We start from the raw sequence: 27,167 nt of genomic DNA on the forward strand, positions 1-27,167 counted from the left end.
TAGGGATATGCTTAACATATTTGTGTTCGTTTACTTGGATGACATCCTCATCTTTTCGAGCTCCCTTCAAGAACACACTAAGCATGTCAGACAAGTACTCAAACGCCTCCTGGACAGCCATCTGTACGTTAAGCCGGAGAAATGTGAATTCCATTCATCCCGAGTACAATTCCTGGGATTTGTAGTGGAACCCGGTCGAGTCCAAATGGACCCCAGGAAGGTAGGGCGGTAGCGGATTGGCCCATCCCCAAATCCGTTAAGGAAGTTCAGCGTTTCCTGGGCTTCACAAACTTTTACCGCAAGTTCATCAAGAACTTCAGCTTGGTGGCAGCCCTCTCTCAGCTTTAACCAAGGGTGGCAATGCAAGGTTTTTGTGGGGAAGAGAAGCTGAGACGGCCTTCCAAGGACTCAAGCAGCGCGTTCTCTCTGCTCCCATCCTGATACTACCGACTACGGATGAACCATTTGTGGTGGAGGTAGACGCATCAGAGGTTGGTGTTGGAGCTGTCCTGTCTCAGAGAGGTGAAGACAAGAAGCTTCATCCGTGCGCTTTCTTCTCACACCGGCTTACCCCGACTGAGAGGAACTACGATGTGGGGGATCGTGAACTCCTAGCGGTTAAGATGGCATTGAAGGAATGGAGACACTGGCTCGAGGGGGCTTCTCACCCGTTTCAAGTGCTTACGGACCACAAAAATCTGGAGTATATCCAGCAGGCGAAGCGGTTGAACTCTAGACAAGCTAGATGGTCTCTTTTCTTCAATCGATTCCAGTTTATCCTCACCTATCGGCCCGGGTCGAAGAATCTCAAACCGGATGCCCTGTCCCGAGTCTACGCTCCTGCCATTCGAGATGACACGGACATGCCTGTCCTTCCTGCTGCTAAGATTGTGGCTCCGATCTCGTGGCAAGTTGAGGATACCGTGAGACGTGCTCAAGCTAGCGAACCGGACCCGAAAGGAGGTCCTGCCAATCGGTTGTTTGTCCCCAAGGCAGTGAGGACTCAGGTCCTTCTGTGGGGGCACTCCTCTCGCCTCACCTGTCATCCGGGCTTAGGTCGCACCTTGGAGTTCATCCAGCGTAAGTTCTGGTGGCCTACCATAAGAGAAGACGTTGCCACTTTCGTCAATGCCTGTCCCGTGTGCTGCCAGGGCAAATCTTCTCACCTCCGCCCTCAAGGACTCCTTCACCCTTTACCTGTTCCCCACAGACCCTGGTCCCATATCTCATTGGACTTTATTACTGGACTTCCTCCATCCCATGGCAATACTACTATCCTAGTCATAATCGACAGGTTTTCAAAGGCGGCCAGGTTCGTTCCTCTGACTAAGTTACCTTCTGCCAAGGAAACGGCTGAGTTGGTAATTAATCATGTGTTCCGAGTCTTCGGCATTCCTCAAGATATAGTTTCTGACAGAGGTCCCCAGTTCGCCTCAAGGTTTTGGAAGGCCTTCTGCCAACTCATGGGGGCTTCTGCCAGTCTATCTTCAGGGTACCATCCGGAGTCCAACGGCCAAACAGAGAGGATGAATCAAGAGCTGGAAACCACCCTCCGATGTATGACTCGTGACAACCCGTCCACATGGTCATCCTTTATTGTTTGGGCCGAATACGCGCACAACACCTTGCGGTCCTCCTCCACTGGTATGTCCCCGCACGAGTGTCAGTTTGGCTATGCTCCTCCATTGTTCCCGGACCAGGAGGCAGAAGTCAGAGTGCCTTCAGCCTTGAAGTTCGTCAGACGCTGTCGGCTTATGTGGAGGAAGACCCGTCTTAATCTTATGCGTTCCTCACAGAGGTACCAACAACAAGCCAACAGACGTCGCCGTCCCGGGCCTACCCTGCGCCCCGGCCAGAGAGTCTGGCTCTCCACAAGAGACTTACCTCTACGGGTGGAGTCTCGCAAGCTGTCCCAAAATACATCGGTCCCTTCAAGGTTGCCAGGAGAGTTAACCCAGTTTCTTATCGCCTACACTTACCCAGATCCCTTAAGATTAATCCCACATTTCACATTTCATTGTTAAAACCTGTTGTTTTTTCTCCCCTTGTCCCGGCAGACAGACCTCCCCCTCCGCCTCGTGTCATTGGAGGCCAGCCGGCTTATACCGTCCATCGGATACTGGATTCCCGCCGGGTGCAGCGGTCCTGGCAGTATCTGGTGGACTGGGAAGGCTACGGTCCCGAGGAGCGCTCCTGGGTTCCTGCCAAAGACATCCTGGACCCTGACCTCATTCGTCAGTTCAGGGCCCTCCACCCTGAGAGAGCTGGTAGGAACGTCAGGAGCCGTTCCTAGGGGGGGGATTCTGTCAGGATTTGGCCAATGTTGTTCCGGGTTTTGGTCACTAGATGCCCCCATTGTGCTTTTTGACCTTATGTTTTTTCCCTTGTTCCCCATTATTATTTGCACCTGTGCCTCGTTTCCCCTGATTGTATTTAAACCCTTAGTTTCCCTCAGTTCTGGGCTCTGTGTTTGTATGTTAGCACCCAGCCCTAGTGTTCTGTGTATTCTTGTCATTTCCGGTGGATGCTCTTGTGGAATTCTGTTTTTGTTTTTGAGTATCTCTTGAGGCTTTTTTGTGCTATACCTACCACCTTTTGGATTTGCCATTTTGTATTGAAGGACTTCTCCTTTTTTACTTTATTAAATACACCGTCTTAAGTACTGCTGTGTCTGCCTCATCTTCTGGGTTCTGCTGACTATTCGTGGCTCAGTTGGTTAAGTGACTGTTTCTCACTCCGGAGACCCAGGTTCGTAACCGGGTCCTGACATTACTTCAACATTAATTGTCGTTTGCCGTTGTTTACCCGTGTGCTGACCCTGTTTTGTTAGCTGTCTGTTCTTGAATAAATATTGACTCCCCTTACCTGCTTCTCATCTCCAGCGTCGGTCATTACAAGATTCCCCAAAGACAAAACAGCACATGCAGGGAACTCCGAAGAACTTGAGAAGTATTTTATTGTATCAAAATGCCATCATTGCTGAAAAGTAAAAACAAATGTGCAGTGCCAAGGACAAACAAGTGGCTTCAAAATTGTTCAGAGGCAACATCCTGAGAAAGTATGGCCTGGGCAAAGCCGCAAACAGAGAATTTGGGTTTTCAGCAAAAGCAATTAGGGCAAATCAATACAGGCCAACAAGTCTCCAATACTCCAGGAAAAAGCAGTGTAACCGAATTAGCATAGCCACAGAAGAGAATATCACTAGATGATATGAACGTGATGACAACAATAGAGCAACAAAAGGGGAAAAGGATACACTAATGAGGAATGAGAAAAAAAGCAGAAGCGCATCTTGAATGGCACAATTCAGAAACTTTTATCAGAGGTTTAGGATTCAGAGATTGAAATGTCCACTATGAATTCTGCAAAACACAGCCTTTTTTGTTTTGTCAAGCCAGCAGTCCAGGGACCCTCCACACCTGTGTTGGATATACCACAAAGGATACAGTTTCACTTTGCTCACTGAGCTCTTCTATGCAGATGATCTCTCAAAAACACTGGCCTACTTCCTTGAGCTCTGCCCATCAGCTACTTTTGGAATCTTACTTTGTGTTATGTTAGTTACATGTTTTAAAATGGTTGTTGTTCAAAATATTTGCAATAAAATATTTTTGTTCATATTTTTTACCATAGATGTTATTTCCACCACACCTGGTCATTTCCACCACACCGATATTTTTGAGGTAAATTCGTACATAATTTACATTGATTGATTTGTTTTAGATAAGGAAATTATATGGTTGTTATTATAATCTCACAAAAAGTTGTGTGGAAATATCTTATTTTTCATGATAAATGTTTTCAGTCGTCACGAAGGCAAGTTTATACATTCAGGCGTCGTGTTGAGTTATTAATATTAGGAAAACCTTAAAAATCACTTAAAATAATATCCAATACAAGTTCATGTACACGTATAAGAAATGTGTTATAAATGAATTGTATGATGATGTTTAATGCCTTGACAGAAATGACATTTGTCTATGGCTGTCTGAGAAAAAAAATCAAAAATATATACATGCCTGAATAGTATGATCGCAGCCATGATCAGATATTGCTTCAATACAAATCAAAGACAATTATAATACTTGTATAATTGTGTTTCAATAAGTTTAATTTATGAAAGCCTGCAACGCCGATGTGCCCGAAGTTGCAGTTACTCAGGTAGGCCGTGAATGGCCTCACACGCCAGTACAGTAGGTGGCAGTGTATATACCTAAAAGTTGGATGCGATCAACCAACCAAATCGAAAAGAAGAAGGAGGGCCAGTGTTACAAAACGTGAAGATTTAATTGAAAAAACATTCTGTTACCCGCTTCTTGGTTTCAATACGTAGGTTAAATATTGTAACTTTTGTCGGAGTCATGTATCGGCGACTATTGCAGTCCGCTATGAGGAACATAATAAATGCGTCAGCATCCAGAGTCACCTTCGGCAAGGTAATGTAAGGCTTGCTCACATGAAGGCTATAGCTAGCCAGCTAGCTTAACTAACAGTCAAGTCGCAACATTTTCTGTATTGGTTGCCAAATAAAATAACTTCAGTGCCAACCAAATTTCTCGCCCTTGTTGGATTGGAACATGAATCATAGATCGTAGCCTTACTCTATTGAAAACAAGAAAAACATGAGCTAACGTTAGCCAATGTCAGCTAGCATTACCTCCAACCCAAGAGAACTAGGGTGTCACTAACTTATTTCAATATTCTTCCTAAATTGCACTCTCCTTGCCTTTGTGTAAAACATCGAGAGATGTACTCGATTACACACTATGACTTGGTAGGCTGCTTCATCTTTTTGCTGCAGTTGAGAACAGTCCGCAGTGACTAACTCTCTCATACACCTCACTAAACCAGAGGCCAAGTCAGGGTTCTAAGATCACAACGACAGCAATACAAAATGTTATTGGTATACAGGTAGCTTAGCTCTCGAGAATCAAATGTGTTGGAGTCAGAAAGGCAATCAGGTAGCCAGGGACGTCACTAGAGATTTCATGGATAGGGGGGGCTAAGCCTCTTTTAGGAGGGTCTGGGCATACCCCCCCAGCATTTATTTTAAATCCCCCAAACCGTTTAAATCAATCAAATCAAATGTATTTAGATAGCCCTTCGTACATCAGCTGATATCTCAAAGTGCTGTACAGAAACCCAGCCTAAAACCCCAAACAGCAAGCAATGTATTTTTAGAGTAACAACGGGTGTAAAATCGATCAAAAGAAGGTTATTTTTGGTCAAGGTTGGCTAAAAGTATAGCTGTCTCATAGTTTGTGTTAGACACTGATATATAATTACTTTATTTGGATAGAATTTAAGTCTACTCTGTCCCCATCCATCCAACTATCTAGCCAAAATACTTTTGGGATGTTATTTTGAGAGAGAGAGAGAGAGAGAGAGGGAGAAATGTGAATACATGCAGGTCATATTATATTATTTAAATTATTATTATTATTTAAATTTGTTGCTCAAAATTAACCCAGTAATTCAGACACATGGAACATCTTAAACAGTATCATCCACAATGGGGCGAAACTAAATTAAACTAATGAGCTAGATATGATTTTAAAAACTGAAAAATAATTAGGAATAAAATCTGATAAAGTAAGATCCCAAAGAAATATTACAGCCTATATTACAGAACCTCCCCTGCTTCCCTCTCTTTTGATGCTTATTTTGTGGTTTGATGCATCAAAGTGTACCTCTAAAGGTGGCGGTCAACAACACTATTGTGGCTTAGTGGCCAAAAGCACTTCACCCTCAATGGACATGGCTGCAAGACTTGCAAGCCTTTTCTGGCCCATTGTCTTACGCATCCAGGAGTGCATCCGGCGCAGTACACTAAAGGACCTTTCAGTGCTCACAGGAATTGTGAGGGCAACCTGAATGATTTCCTTCAGAGAAGGAAACCTATCATCATCCAGGAGGTTATGCACAGCAAGCATATCTTTGGGAGGACATCCAGCCTTTCTTTTCCGGGCAAGGAAGTTTCTGGCCACCAACATCTCTTCTGTTTTAACAGAAGTGCTTGGCAAAATCAGTTAAGCATAATGTACCAATGATGTTTTTTGAGCTGGGCAACATGCCTGTATGCCTTTTGAGTAGACCTGCATCTACTGTCGAAAATTACTGGTCAAGCTCACAAACTATCCTGTCCAAGCAGGGGAGCAACAACTCTGTTTTCATTGTTTGGGAACATGAAAATGCTGTGCCTAAACCCAAGGAGGTCTCCACCACAAAATCTCCCATTTTCCTTTGTTTGTGCTTTCGTGCTGCATCTGCCTCTGGAATGTTGTGAATTTCACAGAGTGCTTTGGTTCTATCATGAAGTTCTTTGGCGAATGTATCTGTGCGTTTGCCTATCAGTGTGTCACATACAAGCTTGTTTGCTGAAACAAGCTTCTGCCAGGTCTACCGTCTCTTTCTGGAGGAACTTGTCGTCCCTCAGTTACAGAAAGGACTGAAACATCAATAGCAAATACACGGTGGAGAAATTATGAAGCTTTGCTCTCAGACCAACAGCCATGGGGGATCCAATAGTAGATAGACAATCAAAAATGTCATGCCCAGCAAGTGTTTGAGAGCTGTACAAGTTCAGCTGATGCTATTCCAAGTTTGGACTGGGCTTCTTTGAACTTGTGGTGGTTAACTAGGGATGTACTGAAAAATGAATACACATTCTCCAAGAAACGGAAAAACTCAGCAGCCTCCGAAATCTCCCTGCAAGTATGACACAACACCAAATGATGCTCATGAGCATAGCAATGTACATAAATTGCCTCCGGAGGCAGCACTCTGAAATGTGCTTGCACACCTCCTTTGGACCCACTCATGACAGCTGCACCATCATAGATCTGTGCAATGCACTTTAGGCCTGCTACCCCTCATTTGTTGTAGCTGTTGCAACTCATTTGCTATCGATTGGGCATCAACTGACTTGATTTCTGCTTGTGCTAGTAAACGCTCCTTAACTGTTCCCTCTGTTACATACCTAACAGAGCCAATTGTTCAGTCTGCCCATCCCTGGCCTCATCTGCCATAATGGCATACATTCCAGATTTTTACATCTCAGAGACCACGGTGTCCATAATCTCTTGAGCACAGCATTCGATCATGTCATTCTGAGATTCTGGAGAGAGACGTTGCATTTGATGGAGTATTGTACCTTTGCAGGAAAGGGTCAAACTCCTTCATAAGCTCCATACATTCAAGAAATTTCCCTCTTTGTGCTTTCACTAGATTCATCATTGGCATGGAAAGAGAGTCCCTGTCTTCCTAACATTGAGTTGATTGCAACAATTCTCCTCAGATACTCCCTTCTCTCTGCAATATCACTAGCATGGGCAGATATTAAAATCTGAGTAATGTTCCCATGACTGCTAGTTCCCTGGTAGCTTTGCCATGCCACAACACTGTCTCTGTGCCATTTCATGTTTACCGAAGATAAACAAAGCTTAAAAAAAAATAATTTTGTAGCCATTACTGACAAAATAATGAAATGTAATGTTTTTGCCAAAAACTCATGGAAAGCAGAAAGCTGCGTTTTTGTAGACCGAGTACTCTACCCAATTTGTATTTCTCAAACCAGCAGTGCTGAAATGCCCTTTTCTCTGTACCAAAACATTAGTGTGGGTAGCTATTCAGCTTCACTTGTCTGGGCCCAGTGTATTTGGCACCTAAAATTGCTCTAATTTCTGGAAGGAGTTGCTGCAGCGGCTTGATTACTTTCTTTCTCTGGATCTGTTTGTTGTCCCTGCCTCTCTGGATCTGTTTGTTGTCCCTGCCTCTCTGGATCTGTTTGTTGTCCCTGCCTCTCTGGATCTGTTTGTTGTCCCTGCCTCTCTGGATCTGTTTGTTGTCCCTGCCTCGCTGGATCTGTTTGTTGTCCCTGCCTCGCTGGATCTGTTCGCTCTCTCTCACTTATACAGCTCGCATGTTGATCTCTGCCTTGCATAGAAGCCTCTCTTTCTGTATGACCCTTTAAGATATCATGAACATCATTTATTTATGCCTAACAAAAGTAAGACATGCTGTACAAATTTAACTGAAAGCTTAAACATTTACTTGCTTTTCTTTTTTTTTTAATCACCAACCTTCATCAGACATGCTCCCTCAGCCCTGTCAGCCTCCAGCTTCTTTCTCTCATTCTTGTCTGCTGTGTTTTGACATGTATTGTTATTAAACTCATATTTACAATAACTGAAGGCTTAATAGGTGATTAATCAGTTTAAGTTTTAATTTGCTTGTTTGAACTGGTAAAATCTTAATTTCTCACCGGATTGGCCTTCGGCAGAGCTGGTGGCACTGCTTCTCTTGAAGAATTTCCGTATACCCATCTAACGTTAGTCGTTAGCTAGCCTACAGTTGAGAAATTGAGGATAATGCAATCACATTGTGATCAACACTATGCCACCTTTTCTACACATGACCTATTTATAATTAGGTGGCGATGATTAACATTAAAACGTATTCGTTAACAAAGCTTTGATTATGACCAAAGTCTATAGTAGTGAATGCTCTCTGTTCTAACTTACCACAAATTCACATCGTATCCTATCTGCATGAATCTGTCCTGTCAGAGCCTATTCCTGTCATTTTACTGTTAGCTAGCAGTCTCAAGCCACAGCAGTAGCTAAAGTTAACCAAAATCAAATCAAATTTTATTTGTCACATACACATGGTTAGCAGATGTTAATGCGAGTGTAGCGAAATGCTTGTGCTTCTAGTTCCGACAATGCAGTAATAACCAACAAGTAATCTAACTAACAATTCCTAAACTACTGTCTTATACACAGTGTAAGGGGATAAAGAATATGTACATAAGGATATATGAATGAGTGATGGTACAGAGCAGCATAGGCAAGATACAGTAGATGGTATCGAGTACAGTATATACATATGAGATGAGTATGTCAACAAAGTGGCATAGTTAAAGTGGCTAGTGATACATGTATTACATAAGGATGCAGTCGATGATAGAGTACAGTATATACGTATGCATATGAGATGAATAATGTAGGGTAAGTAACATTATATAAGGTAGCATTGTTTAAAGTGGCTAGTGATATATTTACATCATTTCCCATCAATTCCGATTATTAAAGTGGCTGGAGTTGAGTCCGTGTCAGTGTGTTGGCAGCAGCCACTCAATGTTAGTGGTGGCTGTTTAACAGTCTGATGGCCTTGAGATAGAAGCTGTTTTTCAGTCTCTCGGTCCCAGCTTTAATGCACCTGTACTGACCTCGCCTTCTGGATGATAGCGGGGTGAACAGGCAGTGGCTCGGGTGGTTGATGTCTTTGATGATCTTTATGGCCTTCCTGTAACATCGGGTGGTGTAGGTGTCCTGGAGGGCAGGTAGTTTGCCCCCGGTGATGCGTTGTGCAGACCTCACTACCCTCTGGAGAGCCTTACGGTTGAGGGCTGTGCAGTTGCCGTACCAGGCGGTGATACAGCCCGCCAGGATGCTCTCGATTGTGCATCTGTAGAAGTTTGTGAGTGCTTTTGGTGACAAGCCGAATTTCTTCAGCCTCCTGAGGTTGAAGAGGCGCCTCTTCAGCCTCCTGAGGTTGAAGAGGCGCCGCTGCGCCTTCTTCACTATGCTGTCTGTGTGAGTGGACCAATTCAGTTTGTCTGTGATGTGTATGCCGAGGAACTTAAAACTTGCTACTCTCTCCACTACTGTTCCATCGATGTGGATAGGGGGGTGTTCCCTCTGCTGTTTCCTGAAGTCCACAATCATCTCCTTAGTTTTGTTGACGTTGAGTGTGAGGTTATTTTCCTGACACCACACTCCGAGGGCCCTCACCTCCTCCCTGTAGGCCGTCTCGTCGTTGTTGGTAATCAAGCCTACCACTGTTGTGTCGTCCGCAAACTTGATGATTGAGTTGGAGGCGTGCGTGGCCACGCAGTCGTGGGTGAACAGGGAGTACAGGAGAGGGCTCAGAACGCACCCTTGTGGGGCCCCAGTGTTGAGGATCAGCGGGGAGGAGATGTTGTTACCTACCCTCACCACCTTCTCACATAGGTATTCCTCTTGTCCAGATGGGTTAGGGCAGTGTGCAGTGTGGTTGAGATTGCATCGTCTGTGGACCTTTCTGGGCGGTAAGCAAATTGGAGTGGGTCTAGGGTGTCAGGTAGGGTGGAGGTGATATGGTCCTTGACTAGTCTCTCAAAGCACTTCATGATGACGGAAGTGAGTGCTACGGGGCGGTAGTCGTTTAGCTCAGTTACCTTAGCTTTCTTGGGAACAGGAAAAATGGTGGCCCTCTTGAAGCATGTGGGAACAGCAGACTGGTATAGGGATTGATTGAATATGTCTGTAAACACACCAGCCAGCTGGTCTTCGCATGCTCTGAGGGCGCGGCTGGGGATGCCGTCTGGGCCTGCAGCCTTGCGAGGGTTAACACGTTTAAATGTTTTACTCACCTCGGCTGCAGTGAAGGAGAGACCGCATGTTTCCGTTGCAGGCCGTGTCAGTGGCACTGTATTGTCCTCAAAGCGGGCAAAAAAGTTATTTAGTCTGCCTGGGACCAAGACATCCTGGTCCGTGACTGGGCTGGATTTCTTCCTGTAGTCCGTGATTGACTGTAGACCCTGCCACATGCCTCTTGTGTCTGAGCCGTTGAATTGAGATTCTACTTTGTCTCTGTACTGACGCTTAGCTTGTTTGATAGCCTTACGGAGGGAATAGCTGCACTGTTTGTATTGTCATGTTACCAGACACCTTGCCCTGATTAAAAGCAGTGGTTCGCGCTTTCAGTTTCACGCGAATGCTGCCATCAATCCACGGTTTCTGGTTAGAGAATGTTTTAATCGTTGCTATGGGAACGACATCTTCAACGCACGTTCTAATGAACTCGCACACTGAATCAGCATATTCGTCAATGTTGTTATCTGACGCAATACGAAACATGTCCCAGTCCACGTGATGGAAGCAGTCTTGGAGTGTTGAGTCAGCTTGGTCGGACCAGCGTTGGACAGACCTCAGCGTGGGAGCTTCTCTTTTTAGTTTTTGTCTGTAGGCAGGTATCAGCAAAATGGAGTCGTGGTCAGCTTTTCCGAAAGGGGGGCGGGGCAGGGCCTTATATGCGTCGCAGAAGTTAGTGTAACAGTGATCCAAGGTTTTTCCACCCCTGGTTGCGCAATCGATATGCTGATAAAATTTAGGGAGTCTTGTTTTCAGATTAGCCTTGTTAAAATCCCCAGCAACAATGAATGCATCCTCCGGATAAATGGTTTCCTGTTTGCAAAGAGTTAAATAAAGTTCGTTCAGAGCCATTGATGTGTCTGCTTGGGGGGGATATATACGGCTGTGATTATAATCAAAGAGAATTCTCTTGGTAGATAATGCGGTCTACATTTGATTGTGAGGAATTCTAAATCAGGTGAACAGAAGGATTTGAGTTCCTGTATGTTTCTTTCATCGCACCATGCCTCGTTAGCCATAAGGCATACGCCCCACCCCTCTTCTTACCAGAAAGGTGTTTGTTTCTGTCGGCGCGATGCGTGGAGAAACCTGTTGGCTGCACCGCTTCGGATAGCGTCTCTCCAGTGAGCCATGTTTCCATGAAGCACAGAACGTTACAGTCTCTGATGTCCCTCTGGAATGCTACCCTTGCTCGGATTTCATCAACCTTGTTGTCAAGAGACTGGACATTGGCAAGAAGAATGCTAGGAAGTGGGGCACGATGTGCCTGTCTCTGTAGTCTGACCAGAAGACCGCCTCGTTTCCCTCTCTTTCGGAGTCGTTTTTTTGGGTCGCTGCATGCGATCCATTCCGTCTTCCTGTTTGTAAGGCAGAACACAGGATCTGCGTCGCGAAAAACATATTCTTGGTCGTACTGATGGTGAGTTGACGCTGATCTTATATACAGTAGTTCTTCTCGACTGTATGTAATGAAACCTAAGATGACCTGGGATACTAATGTAAGAAATAACATGTAAAAAAACAAAACTGCATAGTTTCCTAGGAATGTGAAGTGAGGCGGCCATCTGTCGGCGCCGGAAGTATGCAAAATGTTATACAAGTAGACCTAACAGTCACTAGCGCATGCAGCAGCCTCCCCTGAAGCACCCCTAAAATAGGCCTAGCGACGTCTCTGCAGGTAGCTATGATAGTTCAGCAAAACTTAAAAGCTCTATGAGAACATTTAGCCTACCATGGACACATGCACAGATTTTTTTCTCTTTATAAAATGTATATAATCGGACTTTACTAGTGCTACTACTAATTGTCTAATTGCGTGGTACATCCACTCCCAAATATGTTGGTAAGTAGGCCTAACTGCATCTGACAGTACTTTTATTGGATTTTACCTAATGCCATATTTTTCTGTCATTCTTTTAGGCATTAGAGCAAGAGGCCTGTCTTGGAAGAGCTTTAATTGCTTGCCGGTTGTTAGCCTCAACCTCTCCGTCCCAGACACAATGCCGGACCCTTCACAGCACTTCACAGGTATGTGCTAACCACTGACTTGCATCAAGGCTGGAACAACAGCAAATGTGCTTTCGCTGATGGTATTTTCAGTCTAGCCTAAGCCTAATTTAGCCCTATATTGAACTAAAGGAGCCTAATATTAATGTACGGTCCTTGGACTAAGGAGTAACATGTTCTGTTTAAAAGACTAATTGGCTCCGGGAGGCAAAACGGCCAAATACTTCATAAAAACGTGAATCGATTCTGAATTGCGTTACTGTTCTAGAAACATAAATCCCTCCACTTGCATTGGGCGGCAGTTAAATAAATATTAAAATAAAATATCACAATCAATTATTTTGCAAAGTCCACACTGTTTTAACCAGGGATTGGAACTGGTTCAGGGAACCAAACTAATAAATACATTTTTGAAAGAACAGAAACGGAACTGAGAACAAAAGTGATCCATACAGTGATCCTAAAACAGATGTTATTTTAAAAGCATGGGATCCAGTTAATGTTATTTTTACGTTCCATGCGTTTTTATTATTATTATTTTTTTTTAAACTAGGCACGTCAGTTAAGAACAAATTCTTATTATCAATGACGGCTTTCGGTTACTAGTCCAACTCTCTAACCACTAGGCTACTCTGCCGCCCCAGCAATAAAGAGCCTATGCAAAACCCTCTCTACCACTCAGACTTATTCTAGTGTCTGGCTGTAAGCTTAAATTTTTGCCATTGTGTGTATGTGTTTAGTCTTCCTGCCCCTCCTCACTCTGAAGCATAGGCTACTGTACTGACATTACAAGTGTCATTCAGAAGATATAAAAAAAATATTAGCTAGAGAAGAATGTATGAACTATTTCAATGCTAAACTCAGCAAAAAATGAAACGTCCCTTTTTCAGGACCCTGTCTGTCAAAGATAATTAGTAAAAATCCAAATATCTTAATTGTAAAGGGTTTAACTTCTTATGGTATAGGGGACGCTTGCGTCCCACTTGGCCAAAAACCAGGGAAAATGCAGCGCGGAAAATTCAAATAAATTGATATAAAAATCAAACTTTCATTACATCACACATGTAAGATACTCAATTAAAGCTACACTCGTTGTGAATCGAGCCAACATGTCAGATTTTAAAAAGGCTTTTCAGCGAAAGCATAAGAAGCTATTATCTGATGATAGAACAACAGTAAACAGAGGGTAGCATATTTCAACCCTGCAGGCGCTACACAAAATGCAGAAATAAAATATAAAACATAAAACATATGTCCCATAAACATCACAATTGGTCCTTTTGTTCGATTAATTCCGTCCATATATATCCAAAATGTCAATTTATTTGGCACGTTTGATCCAGAAAAAACAGCTTCCAAAATGCGCAACAAAATATTTCAAAAGTTGCCTATAAACTTTGCCAAAATATTTCAAACTACTTTTGTAATACAACTTTAGGTATTTTTTTAAACGTTAATAATTGATCAAATTGAAGACGGGTCTATCTGTGTTCAATACAGGAAAACAACAAACCAAGCTACTTTTCAAGTCTTGCGCAACTCTCAACAGTGTTACGCAGTTCCTAGTTGGCCCTACTTCATTGCACAAATGAATAACCTCAACCAAATTTCAAAGACTGGTGACATCCAGTGGAAGCGGCAGGAACTGAAAACAAGTTCTTAAGAATATCGTTTTCCAATGAGAAATCAGTGAACAGAGACCTAAAAAATAACAAATCTGAACGGTTAGTCCTCAGGGTTTTTGCCTGCTTTTTGCCTGCTACATACTCCCAGACATACTACCAGACATGATTCAAACAGTTTTAGAAACTTCAGTGTTTTCTATCCAAATCTACTAATAATATGTTTTTCTTATATTCTTGGCATGAGAAGCAGGAAGTTGAAATTGGGCACGCTATTTATCCAAAAGTGAAAATGCCCCTATACCTTAAGAAGTTAAACACTTTCCCATGCCTGTTCAATGAACCATAAACAATTAATGAACATGCACCTGTGGAACGGTCATTAAGACACTAACAGCTTGCAGACGGTAGGCAATTAAAAAGGTCACAGTTATGAAAACTTAGGACACTAAAGAGTCCTTTCTACTGACTCTGAAAAACGCCAAAGGAAAGATGCCCAGGGTCCCTGCTCATCTGCCTGAATGTACCTTAGGTATGCTCCAAGGAGGCATGAGGACTGCCGATGTGGCCAGGGCAATAAATGGCAATGTCTATACTGTGAGATGCTTAAGATGGCACTACAAGGAGACAGGACGACAGCTGATCGTCCTCGCAGTGGCATACCATGTGTAACAACACCTGCACAGGATCGGTACATCCTAACATCACACCTGCGGGACAAATGCAGGATTCCAACAACTGCCCGAGTTACACCAGGAAAGCACAATCCCTCCATCAGTGCTCAGACTGTCCGCAGTAGGCTGAGACAGGCTGGCTTGTAGGCCTGTTGTAAGGCAGGTCCTCACCAGACATCACTGGCAACAACTTTGCCAATGGGCACAAATGCACCGTTGCTGGACAAGACAGGACTGGCAATTGAGTTGCGGTTTTGTCTCACCAGGGGTGATGGTCGGATTTGAGTTTATCGTCGAAGGAATGCGCGTTACACCGGGGCCTGTACTCTGGAGCGGGATCGATTTTGGAGGTGGAGGGTTCGTCATGGTCTGGGGTGGTGTGTCACATCATCGGACTGATCTTGTTGTCATTGCAGGCAATCTCAATGCTGTGCGTTACAGGGAAGACATCCTCCCTCATGTGGTACCCTTCCTGCAGGCTCATCCTGACATGACCCTCCAGCATGACAATGCCACCAGCCATACTGCTCATTCTGTGTGTGATTTCCTGCACGACAGGAATGTAAGTGTTCTGCCATGGCCAGCAACGAGCCCGGATCTCAATTCCATGACAGTGAGGACTTTCTTTTTTTGCTGAGTTCATTAGCAGGTTGGAAAAAGTAGCCTAGCACTGGTTAGCTGTTAATGCTTAGCCTACATGCTATAATAACAAGCCATTATTGTTGCATGTTTGAATTTTTAAATGTGTTTCTGAGAAATATTTAATCAGATGCGTTTTGAATTTACAGGTTGCGGGTCCCTTACTGTATCACATCAAGACGGGCATTTGCCGGATCAGTTCTTTAGAAATTGTGGACAGTTGTGGTTTTGAAAACCGCTGATCCGCACATCACTAGTCAGTGTCTGTAGTTGGCTTACTGGGCTACCTTTTCAAGCTGATATCATGCGTCATGGCTCTTCCCTCTTGTCCCTCCATTCCCAGCTCTTTAATGTGAAGGAAACCCCACAGACGGCCATGGAAGAGGAGGTGGGGGCCTTCACCAAGCTCATCGAGGCCATGGGCTTCACAGGGCCTCTCAAATACAACAAATGGGTAAGTGCCTCTAGCGTTCACCAAACCATTCAAATGTCCATCCACTGCAGTTCTTCATACAGCATTACTGTAGGTCTCTCACAAGTAACCTCTGATTTATCACCTCACACTTTAATCTATATGTAGGATGTCATGTTCAATAATGTATTGAGGTTCAGTCGTGAATCACAGATTAGAGGTCGACCGATTATGTTTTTTTTTTAATGCCGATACCGATTATTGGAGGACCAAAAAAGCCGATACCGATTAATCGGTGTATATATTTGTGTGTGTGTGTAAGTGTAATAATGACAATTACAACAATACTGAACGAACACTTAAAATAATAAAATAATTTTAGACTCAAGTAAATAATGACACATGTTCAATTTGATTTAAATAATGCAAAAACAAAGTGTTGGAGAAGAAAGTAAAAGTGCAATATGTGCTATGTAAGAAAGCTAACATTTCAGTTCCTGGCTCAGAACATGAGAACATATGAAAGCTGGTGGTTCCTTTTATCATGAGTCTTCAATATTCCCAGGTAAGAAGTTTTAGGTTGTAGATATTATAGGACTATTTCCCTGTATACCATTTGTATTTAGTTAACCTTTGACTATTGGATGTTCTTATAGGCACTTTAGTATTGCCAGTGTAACAGTATAGCTTCCGTTCCTCTAGTTAGAGTGTGCTAACTAGCTTGCCATTTCACTTCGGTTACACCAGCCTCATCTCGGGAGTTGATAGGCTTGAAGTCATAAACAGCGCAATGCTTGACGCACAACGAAGCGCTGCAGCCGCTTGAATGAATGTTTACGTGCCTGCTTCTGCCTACCACCGCTCAGTCAGATACTTGTATGCTCAGTCAGATTATATGCAACGCAGGACACGCTAGATAATATCTAGTAATATCATCAACCATGTGTAGTTAACTAGTGATTATGATTGATTATTTTTTATAAGTTATGCTAGCTAGCAACTTACCTTGGCTTACTGCATTCACGTAACAGGCAGTCAGTCTCCTTATGGAGTGCAACAAGAGAGGCAGGTCGTTATTGCGTTGGACTAGTTAACTGTAAGGTTGCAAGATTGGATCCCCCGAGCTGACAAGTTGAAAATCTGTTCTGCCCCTGAACAAGGCACTAGGCCGTCATTGAAAATAAGTATGTGTTCTTAACTGACTTGCCTAGTTAAATAAAGGTATAAAAAAAATATTTCGGCGCCCAAAAATACCGATTTCCGATTGTTATGAAAACTTGAAATCGGCCCTAATTAATCGGTCATTCTGATTAATCGGCAGAACCTCTAGGACAGATGCATCCAAGAGTATGTGTCCCGAAATGGGAGTTGTTGCAACTCTCTTGTTGTTTTAGACCTATCGTTAAATTTAGTTCTGCTTTAAAAACAGTAATGTTTCACAAATGCCTGTGTCACATTGAATGCACACATTCCCATCTCTAAAGACAGGACTGGCACTTAAAAAATGTCCATCCTGGTTACAGGTGGATATGTGGCTTATGAACCCCAGCAGGTGAGCATTAACCCGGTGGTGAACCAGGAATCTTCCCTGTGGACGAGCCAAGTACCTCCATGGGTTAGGGGTGACAATGTATTCTAAAACCACCCTCTCATGGGTTGAGCCCAGACCTGGGTTCAAATAGCCTACCATTTGAAATCATTATAAATACTTTAGCTATGCTTGATTGAGCTTCCCTGTTGCAATGGAACCGATAGAAAACGGGTAACCCCGCCCATCTGGGACTAAAGCAAACACTCAAAGTATGTGAAAGGTTTCAGATTTAAGCTAGGTCTGGTTCCTAATGTTGGTAACTCTGGGCTGGGCCTAGACTTTAAATGGGTCCCTGGGATGTTTTTCTGGCCAGGTTACAAGGACAGAAAAGTGTATCTGACAAGGTATAGCCTTAGCAATATGGTAATAGTCCCACCTCTGAAGTTTTGTCATATTACACCTATCCAATCGACTCAGATTTCTAAAAGTGCTTTATTTTTTATATTTTTTTCACCTTTATTTAACCAGGTAGGCTAGTTGAGAACAAGTTCTCATTTACAACTGCGACCTGGCCAAGATAAAGCAGAGCAGTGTGAACAGACAACACAGAGTTACACATGGAGTAAACAATTAACAAGTCAATAACACAGTAGAAAAAAAGGGGAGTCTATATACAATGTGTGCAAAAGGCATGAGGAGGTAGGCGAATAATTACAATATTGCAGATTAACACTGGAGTGATAAATGATCAGATGATCATGTACAGGTAGAGATATTGGTGTGCAAAAGAGCAGAAAAGTAAATAAATAAAAACTGTGGGGATGAGGTAGGTGAAAATGGGTGGGCTATTTACCAATAGATTATGTACAGCTGCAGCGATCAGTTAGCTGCTCAGATAGCTGATGTTTGAAGTTGGTGAGGGAGATAAAGGTCTCCAACTTCAGCGATTTTTGCAATTCGTTCCAGTCACAGGCAGCAGAGTACTGGAACGAAAGGCGGCCGAATGAGGTGTTGGCTTTAGGGATGATCAGTGAGATACACCTGCTGGAGCGCGTGCTACGGATGGGTGTTGCCATCGTGACCAGTGAACTGAGATAAGGCGGCGCTTTACCTAGCATGGCCTTGTAGATGACCTGGAGCCAGTGGGTCTTGCGACGAATATGTAGCGAGGGCCAGCCGACTAGAGCATACAAGTTGCAGTGGTGGGTAGTATAAGGTGCTTTAGTGACAACGGATGGCACTGTGATAAACTGCATCCAGTTTGCTGAGAAGAGTGTTGGAAGCAATTTTATAGATGACATCGCTGAAGTCGAGGATCGGTAGGATAGTCAGTTTTACTAGGGTAAGCTTGGCAGCGTGAGTGAAGGAGGCTTTGTTACGGAATAGAAAGCCAACTCTTGATTTGATTTTCGATTGGAGATGTTTGATATGGGTCTGGAAGGAGAGTTTGCAGTCTAGCCAGACACCTAGGTACTTATAGGTGTCCACATATTCAAGGTCGGAACCATCCAGAGTGGTGATGCTAGTCGGGCATGCGGGTGCAGGCAGCGATCGGTTGAAAAGCATGCATTTGGTTTTACTAGCGTTTAAGAGCAGTTGGAGGCCACGGAAGGAGTGTTGTATGGCATTGAAGCTCGTTTGGAGGTTAGATAGCACAGTGTCCAATGACGGGCCGAAAGTATATAGAATGGTGTCGTCTGCGTAGAGGTGGATCAGGGAATCGCCCGCAGCAAGAGCAACATCATTGATATATACAGAGAAAAGAGTCGGCCCGAGAATTGAACCCTGTGGCACCCCCATAGAGACTGCCAGAGGACCGGACAGCATGCCCTCCGATTTGACACACTGAACTCTGTCTGCTTAGGGATCGGAGGATGGTATCGGGGGATGGTGTTTTAAAGTGATAATCAACAGTTGAAACAAGAACAAAAGCACACTCTCCTACCCTGTTCGGGGTGAAACGCTGAAGGATGGGGCTGGAGAAATTTAAATTCATGAAACTATAGATATAGACTGAACTGCCATGATATGAACCTTTTTTATATTTTGAACCATGGGCTGGAACCCAAGTTGATTTTTCAATTGTTTCGTTCTGAACAGAAACACTTTTTTTTTTTGTGTTCCACTGTTCCGACCAGCAAAATAAAGTTCTGAACCCTAGGAGGAGTTTCTTCTATGGAGGAACTTTGACTATCCTTTGAGCTAGCTAGCTCATAAGCTTATTTGTTCAGAGCGGCACCAGAATTAAAAACACATCTTACCTTTTTGTAGTTAATAAATCCAACGTGAAATGTGATAACTAGGCCTATAGTATTGTTAACTAGTGTTGAAAAAGTTAAACCATTCCTCTCTCGCTAATAAAAAATCTCTCCCTATCTTCTGAATTATGGTTGTAACGTCAGTATAGTAGCCTAGGCTTAGGAGGGGTTAGGGACAGGTAGCCTACACTCTGGCAAAGATTTTCAGCTTGCAGGCAGACACTGAAATAAATTTCTGATTGACAGTTATGCCTTTGCATAGACGCATGGTTGCGTTTTTTGTATGGGTCGAGATAATTTAAAAAAATGCCTTTGAACGTAAAAGCTTTTGAAATAATGGTTCTGTTCCAGAACAGTATGGCTTTTCGGTTCCAACCCCTGGTTTAAACCATGTTTTGAGGCTATGTAGTGTTTGTTTACAAACATTGGAGTAAAACAAGCTTATACAAGGGGTATGACAGTTGAACTAAGCTCATGAGGCTTTTCTAACTTATATTCGTCAAGAATCAATGGGTATATATCATTAATTTATAAGTCTGAAAATGGATGTAGCAACTGCAGATTGCCCCTTTTTAAGTCAGCTGTCATTTACCTCTTTTTGTTCTGCACTGCTGCTCAATTTGCACATGTCACATGCACGTGTCACCACATGTCACCACTGCTACAGGGTCTTAGAACAGCAGAAGGTAGCTTAAATTAGATCAGCTTGAAAAGCCTTCCTCTGAACCGTGGTATCAAAAGCCTTAGGGAATTCAAAGGCATACCAACTCCAAACCATAGCCACTGCTGTGCTGTGAGTGGGTAGCAGCAGAGTTCCTATATGAATGTTGACTCGCGTGCACAGCAGCTGAGGCTGCGCTCAGAGGGCCTCCCATTCCACCGCCAAGCTTACCCAGAATCCCCGGACGGAGAGCGATTTACCCATGATTCACAATCCACTCTTCTTATTCCACCACCCACCCTGGGCCTAAGTCCTCTGCTTTTATTATGTGTGAACTTTGGTTTACATTTTGGAGAAGTTAAAAGGAAAGTGTTACTCTGTGGGATACTCTTTAGGTCTTTGTTATCTTATCAACTTATTGCTACGGTCTGTTTTTGCAGAAAATCAAGATTGCTGCCTTGCGCATGTACACATGCTGTGTGGAGAGAATCAACTATGATGAATTTTTTGAAAGTAAGTATTTACATGAATTTTTTTGAAAGTAAGTATTTACATGTATAGATTCAGATTCCTTCGATGTAGTTAATTCCTTCTATAGAGTTCATCACCTGAGGTAACCTATTATTCCACCCAGATGCCAACAGGTCTTTGTTGATAATTAATTGAACATAAGGAATTGATTTTATAAGTCATTGACAGGTTAGTAATCTATGACTGAGAAGTAGTTGTGCTAGTCTGAGTACATTTCCATAGCTTTGAGAACAATGGCCGTGTGGACCTTACCAGTCCAATGGATGGAGGGAAGGGCTGCTTGGGCTTATCGACCCAAACTCCCAGAGTAACTCCAGAGTAACTTCACATCAACAAGACTGCCCAAGTGCCTAAATGGACCCTTTCATCTGCATCCTGAAAGATTAATGTGACACTTTACAGGGTGGTTAGGCTGTTTTCTTTAGCGGGTGGGGGATGGAATGTAAGCCGGTCTTGGCTGACACGCCCCCTCTGATCTCTCCGTCCACAGAATGCTCCCTCCCCGACACGCTCAACTCCTGGTTCCTGGTGGCACAGCTCCATGTCTGGCGAGTACATCTGTTTACACCCCCTCTACAGGCCCTCCTCAGGCCAGGTTTACTTAGCATTTGCAACCCTCTGTTAATTTTGAAACCCTTTTGGGAACTTCAAGTTCCCATGATGAAGCTGTGACTGTGCCTTATTTTCTACTTTGACCTCAATTCTGTGTTATTTCAGTTTGGCTGTTTTGTCTCCTATCCGCTATTCCTTTGAAGTCAAATCTAGACCTTCAATTGGTATTAAGATTTTGTATTTTCTGGTAAAAGGATTTGCCATAGGAGACATTCTAGGCATGAGCACCAATGATGGCTAAATAAAATTGTATTTGTCACATACACATATTTAGCAGATGTTATTGCAGGTGTAGCGAAATGCTTGTGTTCCTAGCTCCAACAGTGGAGTAGTATCTAACAATACACACATCTAAAAGTAAAAGAATGGAATTAAGAACTATATAAATATTAGGATGAGCAATGTTGCAGTGGCTTTGACTAAAATACAGTAGAATACATATGAAATGAGGAAAGCCGTATGTAAACATTATTAAAGTGACTAGTGTTCCATTATTTACGTGGCCAGTGATTCTATGTATATAGAGCAGTAGCCTCTAAGGTGCAGGTTGAGTGACTGGGTGGTAGCTGGCTAATGATTATTTAACAGTCTGGTGGCCTTGAGATGGAAGCGGTCTCTCGGTCCCAGCTTTGAAGCACCTGTACTGACCTTGCCTTCTGGATGGTAGCAGAGTGAACAGGCCGTGGCCTAGGTGGTTGATCTTTTTGTCTTCCTGTGACCATGGGTGCTGTAGGTGTCCTGCGGGGCAGGCAGTGTGCCCCCTGTGATGCGTTGGGCAGACCGCACCACCTCTGGAGAGCCCTGTGGTTGTGTGTGGTGCAGTTGCCGTACCAGGTGGTGATACAGCACAACAGGGTGCTCTCAATTGTGCATCTGTAAAAGTTTGAGAGTGTTTTTGGTGAAAAGCCCCCCAAAAAATCAGCCTTCTGAGGTTGAAGAGGCACTGTTACTCCTTCACCACACTGTCAGTGTGGATGATTTCAGATGGTCAGTAATGTGTACACTGAAGAACTTGAAGCTTTCCACCTACTCCACTGCTGTCCTGTCAATGTGGATAGGGGCGTGTTCCCTCTGCTGTTTCCTGAAGTCCACGATCAGCGCCTTCATTTTATTGACGTTGAGGGAGAGGTTATTTTCCTGGTACCACTTTGCCAGGGCCCTGACCACCTCCCTGTCTATGTATAGAGTGCAGTGGTAAGGGCTTAATTGTTTAGGTATGTTTCTATTTGGATAAGAATTGTTTAGAGGTAAATCTTGCCATCTTGATTTTCCAAGAGAAAAATCTAACCTCACTGCCCTTTTTGCATCTGTACTCTCAAGCCCCAGGTAGTTCAGGTTACATGCCTTGAGTTAACACATGCCTTGGTATTTGATCCAGACCTGGGAAAGAAAGGTATGCATGCATGAGCTCATCAGTGTTGGGTGATAAATTGCACTGCCACGAACCTCTTCATCAAACATGCCCACCACTCCTCTGACTTCCTGTCAAAGCTACTTTCCTGCCACTAATTCTGTTGACTTTGGCATGCGGGATGACATAAGCTTCAAAAGCCAGGCCTGGACTCAATGAAAACTGCTGTGCGCATGAGGCTAAACAATCTTCACGCTATGAAAAAAGGGTGTCATGTCGTGGGAATAATGCACACGAATGCGGATTCATACGCACACTGGTTAAGGTTATTTGCATTTGGATCTAAGAACCAGTGAGTGAAAATGTAGAACAACCACAGATTCAGTTTTATTGACTTAATCAGCTACCCGTTTCAGAAATTGCACAGTACTATTCAGAATAAAGCCCATTAAGAAAGGGTTGAAAAAACATGTGAACCCAACACAGCAGAATCAACATGAACCACTTAAAAGTAGCATTGTTACAATGACAAATTATAACTTGATACAAGCATGTGTGACTTGAACATAAATAAATCATGCATTGATGTCAGAGGATTTCCTAGGTATGGCCATGTACACTACATGACCAAAAGTATGTGGACACCTGCTCATTCAAAAATCATGGGCATTAATATGGAGTTTGTTCCTCCTCTGCTGCTATAACAGCCTCCACTCTTCTTGGAAGGCTTTCCACTAGCTGTTGGAACATTGCTGCGGGGACTTACATTTACATTTAAGTCATTTGCTTCCATTCAACCACAAGCATTAGTGTGGTTGGGCGATTAGGCCTGACTCGCAGTCTGCGTTCCATTTCATCCAAAAGATGTTTGATTGAGGTCAGGGCTCTGTGCAGGCCGGTCAAGTTCTTCCATGCCGATCTCGACTAACCATTTCTGTATGGACCTCGCTTTGTGCACGGAGGCATTGTCATGCTGAAACAGGAAAGGGCCTTCCCCAAACCGTTGCCACAAAGTTGGAAGCACAGAATCTTCTAGAATGTTATTATATGCTGTAGTGTTAAGATTTCCCTTCACTGGAATGAAGGGGCCTGGCCCGAACCATGAAAAACAGCCCCTGACCATTATTTCTCATCCACCAAACTTTACAGTTGACACTATGCATTGGGGGCAGGTAGCTTTCTCCTGGCATCTGCCAAACTCGTTTGTCTGTCCAACTGCCAGTTCGGGAAGTATGATTCATCACTATAGTGAACACATTCCAGTGTCCAATGGTGGCGAGTTTTACACCAACAACCGACGCTTGGCATTGCGTATGGTGATCTTAGGCTTGTGAGCGGCTGCTCGGCCATGGAAACCCAGCACATGAAGCTCCCGACTAATAGTTCTTATGCTGACTTTGCTTCTAGAGGCTGTTTGGTAGTGAGTGTTTTAACTGAGGACAGATGAGTTTTATGCGCTATGCACTTCGGCAAGTGGCGGTCCCGTTCTGTGAGCTTGTGTGGCGTACCACTTCACGGCTGAGTTGACCGGGGCATCTCTAGAATAGGAGAAATTAATAGGGGAGTCTATTAATTTGAGGAAGTGAGGTGGCATCCTATGATGGTGCAATGTTGAAAATCACTGAGCTCTTCTGTAAGGCCATTCTACTGCCAATGTTTGTCTATGGCGATTGCATGGATGTGTGCTCGATCTTTATACCCCTGTCAGCGACGAATCCAAATAAATCCAAATACACTAATTTGAAGGGGGTTCCACATACTTTTGTGTATTTACAGTGCACTCGGAAAGTATAAAGACCACTACTTTTTTTGTTACGTTACAGTCCTTTTCTAAAATGGATGAAATAGTTTTTTTCCCCTCATCAATCTTCACATAATACCCCGTAGTGACAATGCAATAACAGGTTTTTAGACATTTTTGCAAATGTATAAAACATTTAACTGAAATATCTCATACATGTGTATTCAGTCCCTTTACTCATTACTTTGTTGAAGCACCTTTGGTAGCGATTACAGCCTTGGGTATGACGCTTCAAGCTTGGTACTCCTGTATTTGGGGACTTTCTCCCGTTCTTCTTTGCAGAACCACACAAGCTCTGTCAGGTTGGATGGAGAACGTTGCTGCACAGCTATTTTCAGGTCTCTCCAGAGACGTTCGATCTGGTTGAAGTCCGGGCTCTGGCTGGGCCACTCAAGGACATTCAGTGACTTGTCCCGAAGCCACTCCTGCGTCGTCTTGGCTGTGTGCTTAGGGTTGTTGTCCTGTTGGAAGGTGAACCTTCGCCCCAGTCTGAGGTCCTGAGAGCTCTGGAACAGCTTTTCATCAAGGATCTCTCCACTTTGCGCCGTTCATGTTTCCCTCAATCTTGACTAGTCTCCCAGTCCGTGCTGCTGAAAAACATCTACATGCTTCACCATAGGGATGGCGCCAGGTTTCCTCCAGACGTGACGCTTGGCATTCAGGCCAAAGTTCAATCTTGGTTTCATCAAACCAGAGAATCTTGTTTCTCATGGTCTGAGTCCTTTAGGTGCCTTTTGACAGGCTGTCATGTGCCTTCCATCTGGCCACTCTACCATAAAGGCCTGATTGGTGGAGTGCTGCAGAGATGGCTGTCCTTCTAGAAGGGTCTCCCATCTCCACAGAGGAACTCTGGAGCTCTGTCAGAGAGACCATCAGGTTCTTGGTCACCTCCCTGACCCTTCTCTCCCGATTGCTTAGTTTGACTGGGCGGCCAGCTCTAGGAAGAGGCTTTGTGGTTCCAAACTTCTTCCATTTAAGAATGATTGAGGTCACTGTGCTTTTGGGGACCTTCAATGCTGCAGAAATGTTTTGGTACCCTTCCCCAGATCTGTGCCTCGACACAATCCTGTCTCTGATCTCTACGGACAATTCCTTAGATCTCGAGGCTTGGTTTTTGGTCTGACATGCACTGTCAACTGTGGGACCTTTATATAGACAGGTGTGCATTTTCAAATCATGCCCAATCAATTTAATATACCACAGGTGGACTCTGATGAGGTTGTCAAAACATCTCAAGGATGGTTAATGGGAAACCGGATGCACCTGAGCTCAATTTCGAGTCTCATAGCAAAGTGTCTGAATACTTATGTAAATAAGGTATTAATGTATTTGTATGTATTTTTTGGCTAACGTTTCCAAAAAACTGTCTTCGCTTTATCATTGTGTAGTATTGTTTGTAGATTGAGGGGGAATAAATTTGATTTAATCAATTTTAGAATGTGGCTGTAATGTAACAAAACGTGGGGAAGGGGTCTGAATACTTTCCAAATGTACTGTATAGTGTATCTCAAGTTCGGTTTTGGCCCTTTAGGGTAAGAGGCTGTCCGTCCCTGTCAGATAAGGTGTTAACTCTGTTCTCCCCTGTAGGATTTGTCTGGTGAGGATTAGGCAAGAAGGCCGTGAGGGGAAGTACATGTGCCGCTACATCGTCCACTCAATGTGGGAGGACGTGGAGCAGAGGAGCAAGATCATGGGGGTAAGTTCCTCAAACTTCATGTTTTTTCCAGTCTAAAACCTGGGACAACATCTATCAAGCATCTGAAAGTAGTAGTGCTGGTCTAGGATTAGGTTCCCTCTGTCCATGTAATCTTTTTTATAATGACTTAAAAGGCAAAACTGATCCTATGGTCAGACAGCTAATAATGGCTCAACTTAACCTTCTGATAGGATGGATGGAGTTTCTACCATTTTGTTTTCTCAATACCCATCCAGTAATGTCAGGTCAAGGTTACATGACGTTTTTCGTAGCAGAGAAAAAATTGGGATTCATTGCATATTGGACATCTCCATTGAATCAGTGTGCCCAAAGGGTACCACTGGGAGGGACAAACTTCTGCGTATTGCTTTTCAGATGTCAATGAATTCTACAAGATGCACATCTGTTACAATAACAAAGCATCCTGTATTATCTATAGGCAGATATAGGGAACTGCCAAAATAATGGGAACACTTGAGTAAATTAGGGATACAAAGTATATAAAGCAGTATAAAGCAGGTGCTTCCACGCAGGTTGTGCTTAGGTTCAAGTGTAAAAATGCTGGGCAGGACAAAATTATTTTTGCTACCATGGCTATACCCCCATAGGATGACGATGCCCCCTTCCACAGGGGCACGAGTGGTCACTGAATGGTTTGATGAGCATGAAAACAATATGCCATGGCCTTCTGTCACCAGATCTCAACCCAATTATTGAACACTTATGAGTTTCTCTAGTGGCCCCTGAATGCTGTTGCATCCCTCCAATAGAGTTCCAGACACTTGTAGAATATACATTGCGTTCGGAAAGTATTCAGACCCCTTGACTTTTTCAACATTTTGTTACTTTACAGCCTTATTCTAAAATGGATTTTTTTCCCCTCATCAATTTTAATAAATCTAGACACTACCCCATAATGACAAAGTAAAAACAGGTTTTTAGTCAATGTCTCCATTT

The 27,167-nt window shown here is 43.5% G+C and overlaps 1 protein-coding gene across 1 annotated transcript in view; it reads left to right on the forward strand.

The window, feature by feature from the left end:
- The first annotated feature begins 4,224 nt into the window (after positions 1-4,224).
- LOC135542347 (ubiquinol-cytochrome-c reductase complex assembly factor 1) overlaps positions 4,225-27,167 on the forward strand; it is a 38,083-nt gene continuing 15,140 nt past the window's right edge. Inside the window, exons 1-6 of the mRNA XM_064969253.1 lie at positions 4,225-4,436; positions 12,336-12,443; positions 15,701-15,811; positions 20,660-20,732; positions 21,241-21,298; positions 26,102-26,210. Of these exons, the coding sequence (XP_064825325.1) occupies positions 4,362-4,436; positions 12,336-12,443; positions 15,701-15,811; positions 20,660-20,732; positions 21,241-21,298; positions 26,102-26,210 (534 nt within the window). The 5' untranslated portion in view covers positions 4,225-4,361. The remainder of the gene's footprint in view (positions 4,437-12,335; positions 12,444-15,700; positions 15,812-20,659; positions 20,733-21,240; positions 21,299-26,101; positions 26,211-27,167) is intronic.

The sequence above is a fragment of the Oncorhynchus masou genome, chromosome 6, assembly GCF_036934945.1.
Source record: "Oncorhynchus masou masou isolate Uvic2021 chromosome 6, UVic_Omas_1.1, whole genome shotgun sequence".
Classification (NCBI taxonomy): domain Eukaryota; kingdom Metazoa; phylum Chordata; class Actinopteri; order Salmoniformes; family Salmonidae; genus Oncorhynchus; species Oncorhynchus masou.